Source organism: Camelina sativa, chromosome 14 (assembly GCF_000633955.1).
Source record: "Camelina sativa cultivar DH55 chromosome 14, Cs, whole genome shotgun sequence".
Taxonomy (NCBI): Eukaryota; Viridiplantae; Streptophyta; class Magnoliopsida; order Brassicales; family Brassicaceae; genus Camelina; species Camelina sativa.
The window spans coordinates 21509639-21520815 of NC_025698.1; the positions used below are offsets into that span (position 1 = coordinate 21509639).

Below are 11177 nucleotides of genomic sequence, written 5' to 3' on the forward strand. Positions count from 1 at the left end.
GCATAAACTATAATTTAACTGAAATCGGCATAGAAGCACATGGGACCGGTGATTGGTTTCTGACACCGGCTCGCTATTCCATTTAATGCAAACTGTATTTTTAAGGTTGCAACGAAGACTAAACAATTGTAAATGCCATAATATCAATTATATGTAGTTTGAACGCAATGAAAACAATACATATTCAATGAAGAATAATGTTTTAGACGCGGTTCCACCTTGACTTCCTTATCCAACAACACCTTTACACTTTGTTGCTTTTAGTCGTCTTGACTTTGATTTGAGGGAAGGATCAAGCAATGAAGATTATGATGCCACACCATTGTCTTTCTCTCAAAATAGTCAATTCATTTAAATTTTAGAAAGTGTTTACGTTTCTGATCATTCAGGGCTTAACCACTACGTCAATATATTAGTCAATATCATCAAAAATTATATACACAGTATAATTTCTATAAATCTTTATTCGATAAATAGATATATTTTTATGTTCTCAAAATATTTTTTAATTCAATTTTTATAAAAATAAATTAATCATTCTATAAATTAATAAAATATCATAATTTCGACGTTGTTAATTCACAAAAGTTTTACTGTATATTGTGAGAGTAATAATCCTATCAGCATATGCTTGCAGATTTCACAATCAAATTATGTGCATTATTTCGTTATCTACACAGTCAATAGAATAATACTGAATAATAGAAATAATTAATCATTTTATGTTGTTTCTTTAGAAATGAATATATTTCATGCATCTTGGAAAAGATTAGAAGTGTTTATCTAAGTATAAAGAAAATAATTTATTTATAAATATGTATCTCTTCTAGATTTTTAAATACTAGTGAAAAGAAAAAGAAAGAATCAGATGTTGAAAAGTTTTTATTTCTGTTAAAAGTAAAGGTTATGTCATTAGTCATTACTAAAATATGCACTTAGATGTATATATATATATATATATATATATATATATCTCAGAGACATTTAAGCCGGAAGATAATAGTACAGTAAAACCTCTATAAATTAATACTTTATAAATTAATAAACACTATAAATAAATAAATTTTGCTGGTCCCAAGTCGGGCCAGTGTAAAAATTAACAATATTCGATAAGATAATAAGATAATAATTTTTTCGAAATCTCCTTATAAAATATGGTCCCAATAATATCATAAATTAATAATTATGTAAAATTATATATATATATATATATATACTGATATAATAGTGTATGTTTCTCCTAAAGCTCAATTCTATAGAACAATTGTAATGTTGTATTTTCAACCTATAATGATATCTCTAAAATATTTTATAACATGTCATACAAATAATTAAATTTAAAGTTTTAATTTTTAGATATGCATCATTTACAATTTGATAATTTGACAGATTATTAAAATAGGAGAATTGATATTATTATTCATAGATTTGAATTTATGTGTCTCATGTGTATAAGTCAATTTGTCTATAATATTTGTAATTTATTGTAAATAGTGCTTTCTAAATATTACAAGTTCAATTCCTAAACCATAAAATTTATAACATCCGAAAGTTTAATCTTATTTTGCTATAGTTGTTCCAATTCATAATTTTTTAAAAAATAAACAATTAAAAATATATCTATAAATTAATAATTATTAATTTACACTATAAAATAATAATTATTAATTTATAGATAAATTAATATCACAATAAATTAATAAAATGTCTTAGTCCCAACATTATTAATTTATAGAGGTTTTACTGTAGTAACTTTTATATATTTATTTTTGTTTAAGAAAATACTTTATTAATTGGCAAATATTTGGTATATGAGGAAGAAATGTTCGTACATCGAAAACCAAATTCGTCGGCTCCNATTGTAATGTTGTATTTTCAACTTATAATGATATCTCTAAAATATTTTATAACATGTCATACAAATAATTAAATTTAAAGTTTTAATTTTTAGATATGCATCATTTACAATTTGATAATTTGACAGATTATTAAAATAGGAGAATTGATATTATTATTCATAGATTTGAATTTATGTGTCTCATGTGTATAAGTCAATTTGTCTATAATATTTGTAATTTATTGTAAATAGTGCTTTCTAAATATTACAAGTTCAATTCCTAAACCATAAAATTTATAACATCCGAAAGTTTAATCTTATTTTGCTATAGTTGTTCCAATTCATAATTTTTTAAAAAATAAACAATTAAAAATATATCTATAAATTAATAATTATTAATTTACATTATAAATTAATAATTATTAATTTACACTATAAAATAATAATTATTAATTTATACTATAAAATAATAATTATTAATTTATAGATAAATTAATATCACAATAAATTAATAAAATGTCTTAGTCCCAACATTATTAATTTATAGAGGTTTTACTGTAGTAACTTTTATATATTTATTTTTGTTTAAGAAAATACTTTATTAATTGGCAAATATTTGGTATATGAGGAAGAAATGTTCGTACATCGAAAACCAAATTCGTCGGCTCCATATTTATATACTTGGCTTTTGTTATACAGCTCGGAAATATACGTTTTCTAATCATCAAAATAAAATCACAAACATGTAATATACATGCATCACAAACATGTAAAAAAAAAAAAAAAAATCGTAACAATATATATATATATATGACCATATAATTCATTAGAACAAAGGTTAGAAGTTTGAACTTAAGAAAATGTTCAATAAACATATCTAAAATTTTATTAAACAAACGTCCGCGACATACAAGTTAGATCGATAGCTACGGCCAATAATGGTTGCATGCGCGTAGGATGCTTAACTGATGAGCTAATCAACTGTGACTTGATAATTATGATAGATAACATATGTGATCATCTACATGAACTGATAAACGCTTCTATGTCATTTGTATCGATATGGCATGTGATTATAATCTTGAGATATTACATCAAAACTTTCACATATCTAGCGAAAGTATTTCGAAACACATTTTCCAGACTTACGTAACTACAAGAAAATATGTTTTCAGTTTAGATGAAAAGTCGGTGACAATTTAAATTGGCCACAGCCACCGTTTGATTTATACGTACAAAAAAAAGTTACCAAATACTAAATTATTGCTATTTGGCAATGATTTATTTTTGGGGCTTTGTAGCTAAACGACAATAATGGCAATCGTTTTCGCTAATGATGGCAACAACAGAATTTGCTACTAATTATATCGATTATAAGATTGATGGCCAAGTTATAAATTTAATAATGTTATCACAGTAATTTTGTCACCTTTTGTTGCAATAAAACAGATATGTGCATGGATAGATTCAATGTTTATCAAAATATTACATGTTGAGTGGCTCTATGTGCCAAATTTGCCACTAAATTATCCACTGATTAAATAATGTTATCACAGTATTTATCTGACCTTCCACTGCTATAAAACAGAGATACACCATATTCTGAGTTTTAATAATAATTTTGTAAGTTTGGTGTAAGAAACAAACCAGACTTAATGGTCTTAGCATGTATATGACCCCTTAAATCTATACGAACCTAAAACTAGAGTCGGAGATCTGAAATATCTCATGGATTTTTTGGTTATATGGCTCGTAATGCTACAATTCATTTTAATGATTATTATTTTAGCTAGGTTCTTAAACTCTAATATGATATTACGATACATAAATCAAATGGCAGTGGCTTAGTAGTTTTTACTTAAGAATGAACTGTCATGTAGGTTTTAGGTAAGAGATTGATTTTTCTCCAACACAAAAAAATTACTAAATCGCTCAATTTGACCATTCAAAATGGTGTCATGTGTCACATGCATTGAGAAGGCTAATCGGGTGGTAAAAATGCAAATCACCTTGATTAATTTATGCCTTTGGGTGATTTAATTTTTTTTTTTTCGTTTTTGGCAACAATAGAAGTTTTACTATTGAGAAGAAACAATATAGCTAATAATCAAATATGAGGTTAAGGACATACGATTAAGGGTTTTAAACTTGGCCCTACAAATGAACCAATTCTCCGCGGCTTTACATTGTCTCCTTCCCCTGACCTTCCTTCCTCTTCACTTCTTAAACTCTAAAGTCTTATAAATATCACCACCAGTTTCTCCATAAACATTACAAAGCCTCACAACTTCAAAAACCTCAAAAGACAAATTATTCGAACTCAAAACAAAAAGAAGATGAAATGCGTGGTGAAGAAGCTACTATGTTGCGGAGCCAAGAGCTTCTCCCAAAGAGAGACATTACCGGAAGAAGGACGAGTCCGAGTCTACGTCGGAAACGACAGAGATACGCAATGCAAGTTAGAGATGGATGCTGATTTGTTGACCCATCCATTGTTTGAAAATCTCCTCCGGTTATCCGAAGAAGAGTTTGGTCACTCATACGACGGTGCTTTAAGGATCGCCTGCGAGATCCAAGTCTTTATGAACTTGATCCATTACCTTAAGTCCACGAGTCATTCTCCTCACTACATGAATACATCGCCACCATCTCAGTATCTTCATTAGTATTAATGCTGCTGATGATCCACATAGAAGATAGCGTCCTTCTCACGTATGAGTACTTCGGAATTCACATTTATTCTTTAAAGCTGATCTCTTCTTATTCTGCATTCCAACAAAGTATTGAAGAGGTTCCACATTTTTTATTTTATTTTTCATTTGGGAGTGAAAGCCAATAGGATTTCATCTAGATCTTTATTATTTTTCCATCTTTTTTGGGAAATTGATATACATTTGTTTAAGTTTAATGTTGAAGGGTTAGTATTGTGGGTCAATGTTATAAGATAAACGTTTGTTTTTGCCATCAAGTGACAATGACTTTATTCATTCCACCATTTTAAAGCTCTTTTAACAAAGTGTAAGACAATACGAAAAACTATCTTTAATTAACAGAACGTTCTATTTAATCACCAATATGTTTCGGTCGCAGATCAGATGTTAAGCTAAAATGTTTTTGCTTTAGGTGAAGTTTATGTAATTAAGGGCTTTTGCTTTGTCTTGGGAGGAAAGAAACTGAGCCTTTCCTCGAAACAGGATTAAAAAAAAGAGATACACTAAAATAGCTGAAATAAATTATGAAGGTCGTGAAATTAAATTAATAGGAATATTACAGCTAATATAAGACTTTATTAAAAAGATGGATCATGAGGCTCCCACATGCCTTGGGGATTTCACGATAAGTGCCTAGTGTCCTAACCAATCATCATCTTTCACACGTATCCAACTGGCAGACTTAAGGAAAACACTATTAAAATCTACCAAACTCTTCTAAAATCTTTCATCTAATAATACACCTTTCTAAAAATGTGAGTAAAGACTAAAGAAGTCTCTTAAAATCATTTTATAAAAACTCTATTTTTAAAAAAAATATGACATCTTACATAACTATACATTTGATATAAAATATTATAAAGTAATGATTGAATGAATATAGCTCGGCCTAATGCTTCTTCTTTCTGGAATATTTTACATACAAACAAAAAAAATCTAGATACTATTTAAAATTGCTAATAATTCAAAAATTATACCTCAAAAAGCCGATTAAAAAATTATGAAAAGACCTAAAAAAAAAAATAGCACCTTCTTATAATAAAACACCACAAAAAAAAAATAAAAAAAATAAAAATGTAAATATTTTTATAGCACTAACAGTCTGAAAAAAGGTTATTTTTCCCAAAGGCTCTCATTTTCTATAAGGTGGAGCTGATTGAACAGCAAAAGATTGTATATGATTTTACATAAATTTCATGTTCAATAACAAGAGATTTAAAGAAAAACCAAACTCTTTTCAACACATCCCCAAAATGTCCAACTTCTAGTTTCTATTCATTACTACATGTGATTTACGCTTTATTTATGCTATTTACTTGCTTAATGTTCGTTTGTGACAAACCCAAAACCCAGCTTCATATTTTCGTTCCAACTTTCTTGTTGTTTCTAAGATAAAATCTTGAGTGAAATTAACCACCACATCGATGGTATCTCTTCACTCCACTCCGATCAACTTACCAACATATTGCTGTTTGGCATTTCAGGCAACAATTTCTTATGTCTAGAGGGTACAGAATGAAAGACTATATGATCATATATTATCACTCACTTGCCAGTTGCCATCTCACTGAGAGTTTGGTACGCGATCGTGTTGTGTAGCAACGTTAATAGGATTCCTTAAAAGTAACATAAGTGGATAAAATTTGCAAATTTAGAAATGAAAATTGTTATTAAAAATGAATAATAGATAACTAAAAGAGAATATAATTGTTATTACATCATCTTGAGGAGACATATGAGAGGGTAACCATTGGAAATGCCCTTATTCATTTTCTCTAAACAACTATGGTAGTTATAATTTTATCAATTAAGACTAATGTATTGTATTAGAGACCATTTATTTGTATTAGAGTCCCTCTAACAGTTACATAATGGTACTACCATTCTTTCTTTCATTTTTTTCTTATATTACTTCTAAAATACTGTACTGTCAACTCTCTTACCGGTTCAAACCCCTTCCTAGCCAATATTCTTTGATGTCACCGAGCACACATCTGCTATAAAATTAGCAAAAAAAGAAGTGCAACTAGGATATATGGGATGGAATTTGAATGGTAAATCCATACATGTTTGTTTTAAAGTATGTAATATTAATTTGAAATTTATAATAACTCCAGAATGAGCACAACACGTAAAGTATATCTTTACAAGGTCGAGAGGCCATACGCGGCTATTACCTAAAGTCTGTTGAGGGGAATCCTAAGACTGTGTTGGTGAGGAGTTCTACTCGTTGTCCTGTCTACATGAGATATCACTTGCGGCATCGTCATCCCAACAGATACTATGATCTCTGTTCCATCAAAACAGCACTATAAATCTGATCTTTCTTATAACAAAAAAAAAGTATGTATTCAGAAGATGAAACGTAAACAGCTCAAGACTGACCTATTCCTTCTCGGATTGATAAGTTTGGCCTTATGATTTCTTCGCTACTCACCAGAAATACGTCTCCTATGTACAGATGATTTGTTGGCACATACACACTACACAACTCCTCTTCTCCGCGGTCCGTCTGTTACCAAAAAAAAAGCCCAGTAAACCATCTCGATGCTGCTTAATGTTCCTCAGGTGATTTTGCTTACTTGGGTTTCACCATTTTTTTTTTTGCTGAATAACTAACCTGAAGTGTCACCGATGATGTGATAAATCCAAATGCGTATTCACCAATACGTGGATGACGGATGATTGCTACCTCTTTAAAGGCGGTAGTATTCTGGTCTGGAACAAAAAATCAAAGGTTATCAAAGGATACCAGAAAGGCAGACTACATAGCAGCATACAATTACTTGTGCATTCAAATCATTGTGCCATAAACCACATGAACACAGGCTTGCATTTTTGCTAGACGAAAAAAAGAGGAGCATCTTTACGTTTTTTCTTGCACAGATTTGGAGAAAAGTGGACGAACTGACCAGAGATATTTGGATACGAGAGAAACCTAACTAGTGTCGAGATAAAAACAGCCTACATACATATGTTTATAATATACATATTTACCAGGTGAAATTGCAGTACTAATTTGTTTAGAAGCTGAATATATGTGCTTCACAAAGGGCATGCGCCTTATAAACTGCTCCCCGAGCCAGAAAACCGTAGAACCCAGCCACGAAGAAGCAAATATTCCAACAAAGAAAGTGAAAAGTACAGATGTAATGAACCCAAGTCCTGCAACAGACGAGAACAAATTACAAGATAGAATAGATATTATTGTCTGATATTTTAAGTCTTAAACTTTAAGAAAACTTAAGAGAGATTAAATGAAATGCTCAGTAAAACTATAGAAGTACACCCAGCTTATATATAATCCTCCTAATCTTCTTCGATATCTTAAGACTATATATAACGTATACGATCTTTCTACATCAAAAAATATTCTCTGTTTTCCAGCTTCAATAAAGAACATAACATTACCGTAAATGTCAGAGAAAAGTTGAACGCAGTCCCCTAAGGCAGAGTAATCATACATAATAAGCTGTTTTCAGTCTTACCAAAAATGTCAACACCAAGGTTCTCGTAAATCGGACTGAAGAAACCATCAACGAACTGGATAAACCACCAAGTGATGAGGAATGTAACAGCAACAGGAAAGAGGACGACACTGCCACACACACCCAATATAAAAACACAGTTGGAGTGACTGTAAGATGTTACTATGAGAAAACAAAATCTGTGGTAAGTAAAGAATGATTTACAATCCAGTCATAAACTTCTTGGACACCCAACTCTGTAGAACCCCATAGCAAGCCTGTTCGTTCACATACAAAAGAGAACACAAGCAAATTAGAAAAGTCTTCATGTGTAAAGCACAAACAGATAAGAGTAATCAGCTTAACCTCCCTAAGGATCTCACACTTATTTTTTTTTTTTTTTTTTTTTTTTTTNTTTGTTGGTCAACAAGGATCTCACACTTATAAATGTCAATTTCAACCACTAGAAGAACCCTACAAATTTCTCAACGAAATCACAAAATTGACAATAAGATAGTTAGATTGCTATCAAGAAACGTCAATTTTAGAGGATTTATCCAAAAAAAATCACATCGCAGCCGGTCATTATTTCGCAACGATCTTCAAATTTTTTTCAACTAAAATCATCATCAGTGACATATATAAGATTAGCTTCAAGAGGAGCAGCAAAATCGAAGTAACGAGTGAGCAATAGAAACATTGGGCGTCGACAAAATCGGGAGAGGTCTCGCGGAAGAGAACGAACAGTAGTACCTTGCGAGTAGAAGAATTAGGAGAGTTGGGAGGAGACTTGGGAGCATCTTCGGGGTCTTGGTGAGGAGTGAGGCCTTGACTAAGCGAACTCGTCGTAGCTTCTTTGTCTTCCGCCATTTTCTCCGGCGAGAGGCGGTTGGAATTGGTCCGTCTGGTTTATAATTTTGACTTTGACCTTTAGCGGATCTTTTGGGTCTTAGTCCACTCTCGAGGAATGACCTTTACGTAAGCCATACTTTTGATCATAAGATCCAACGATTGTAAGTGCAACACGTCATCTATCTCTAACAGACAAAATCAACGCCGTTCAATTATCATTTTTTCAAGTTTTTTAACACTGAACTCATTTAAAAAATACAAAATTAACTTCACCAAATCTAATTTAACTCCAATATTAACACTCGGTTGTAGCTTTTAAGTTTTTTAAATTATGATAAATAATTATACTGAAATTTTTAGCGACGTAAATCTAATTTTATGTGTAATTTAAAAATTAATAAATTATTAGCGAAAAAATAATTATTAAAACAATATTGAATGTGATCGTAAAACTTTTTGAAATACGTAAAATTTATATTTCATTAAAACTTGATTTTATACTGCTGATCTTTATTTTACTAAGTTGAGGGTAAATTTAGAAAACAAATTTTTATTTATAGGATTTTTTCCCACTTTTTTGATGAAAATATTCTTAAATAAAAGTAAATATTTTTAACACACAAAAAAAAAAAAAAAAATTTAACACTTTTTCCTCAAAGGAATCTCTATCAGTTTTCTGCAATATAGATCATAACGTATACCACTTAGGTCATTCAAACTTCATTCAGCCCTTAAGCTACCAAAAAATTCTACCAGTAAGTGACAACGCTACTAGATATAAAAACTACGCAAACCAATCTCATTCAGTATATACTACATCTACTTTTAATATACACTAGTCATATGGATTATCTTTTCAAGCTTTAGTAATTTATTTTTAAACATTTTTTACCAATTATTTCATAAATTTCAACGATGCACTCGTTGCCACTTTACATCTACTTTCTTTTCACTTTCTACAGGCTCACATATAATAGTGTGATGTAAATTAATTTTCAAGACATATCATAATTATTTTCTCTTTAACTACTATCTTATAGTACTCAATTTTTTGGGTTAATAGTATTTGATTTAATTTATGAAACATCAATTTTTTTTTCTTTTTTCTCATGTTATAAAATTGTAGTTCCACTTAAAAATAGCTATTTCTCTTGAGATATGTTACACAATAATCATTTTTTTAGCGGCGTACATTTCTTTTTTTTTTGTATATTTTGTTGTAGAACTTATGAGTAATATGATCACTGATTTTTTTTTTATAACATGGATGATAATTTTTTAAAATTTTCAAATTTTTATTACAGAAATTCAGAAGATAAGATGTGACCCTTAAAATATATTCGTCTTAAACATAAATTTAAGTTGAATTTAGTTTAATTTTACTTTTCTTAAAGTGAAATTTAATAAGAAAAATTGTTATCTAGTAATGTTAACCTTTAAATTTAATTTTTCCTGTTTAAATCTTTATAAATACAAATTACATAAATTTTACTATGCAGTTAAATTTACTTCTCTTTCAAAACTCATTAACACATTTAAAATTTAAAGTATGATGATTTTTTAATTTTTATTTTAAAGATTAAATTATATTATTACTAAAAAAAATTAAAGTGTTTTTTAATATTTTAATGTTTCATTATTTTACTTAATTCATTTTTATTTATTTAAAGATTCTATTAATTATAATTAACGTAAGTATGCACTAAATGAATATTTTAATTTTACTTTAAGGTGAAAAATAATAATAGTAGTTTTACTATTTTAATATTTTATTTATTTTACATAATTCGTTGTTATATATATTTAAACTTGTATTAATTATAATTTGTAAGTAACATAAATATTCACTAAATGATTATTTTAATGTAAAAAAAGTAGTGATGCTTAGGTGGATAGGCTTGATGGAGAGAGGACTCTCCTATTATATACAATATATATATATATATATATATATATGAAAATTTTGTATTAACAATATATGTGAAGTTCAAAAATATTTAGATTTCTGTAAATTTTATTCTAAAAAGGGAACAAAAACATTAATGTGTATTTAACAATGAATTGTTAAAGCTATATTTTTAAATTGTGTGACCGGACCATCAGTTTTATTTTGCAATAATGATGAAGTTACTTTGTAAAAACTTTATATATTGCTTTAACAAAAATAAAAAAGTCATGTTGTCAACAATGAAAAATTAAAATGACTAAAATTAAATGATTTTTATGACACTCGACCATACATTGTTATCTCAATATTATATGTACAGGGTTTTACACCATTTTCATAAAAAAAAAAAAAAAAAAAAAAAA

At 28.8% G+C, this 11177-nt stretch overlaps 1 protein-coding gene across 1 annotated transcript; it reads right to left on the reverse strand.

The window, feature by feature from the left end:
* LOC104742121 (protein LIKE COV 2) lies at positions 6554 to 8971 on the reverse strand. The gene is made up of 7 exons (XM_010463090.1): positions 8769 to 8971; positions 8241 to 8293; positions 8037 to 8146; positions 7546 to 7713; positions 7169 to 7266; positions 6934 to 7060; positions 6554 to 6838 (listed from the first exon to the last, which is right to left on the reverse strand). The coding sequence occupies exons 1-7, from the start codon at positions 8883 to 8885 to the stop codon at positions 6726 to 6728; spliced, it is 786 nt and encodes a 261-aa protein (XP_010461392.1). The 5' UTR covers positions 8886 to 8971; the 3' UTR covers positions 6554 to 6725.

What these genes read in the sequence shown, in the direction of transcription:
- LOC104742121 (XM_010463090.1), bottom strand. Translation starts at nt 8,885, where the DNA reads ATGGCGGAAGACAAAGAAGCTACGACGAGTTCGCTTAGTCAAGGCCTC. An exon ending in AAGAAGTTTATGACTGGATT is followed by an intron (nt 8,147 to 8,240) that starts GTAAATCATTCT and finishes TGTGTGTGGCAG; the next exon opens with TGTCGTCCTCTTTCCTGTTG. An exon ending in CATCATCGGTGACACTTCAG is followed by an intron (nt 7,061 to 7,168) that starts GTTAGTTATTCA and finishes TTTTGGTAACAG; the next exon opens with ACGGACCGCGGAGAAGAGGA.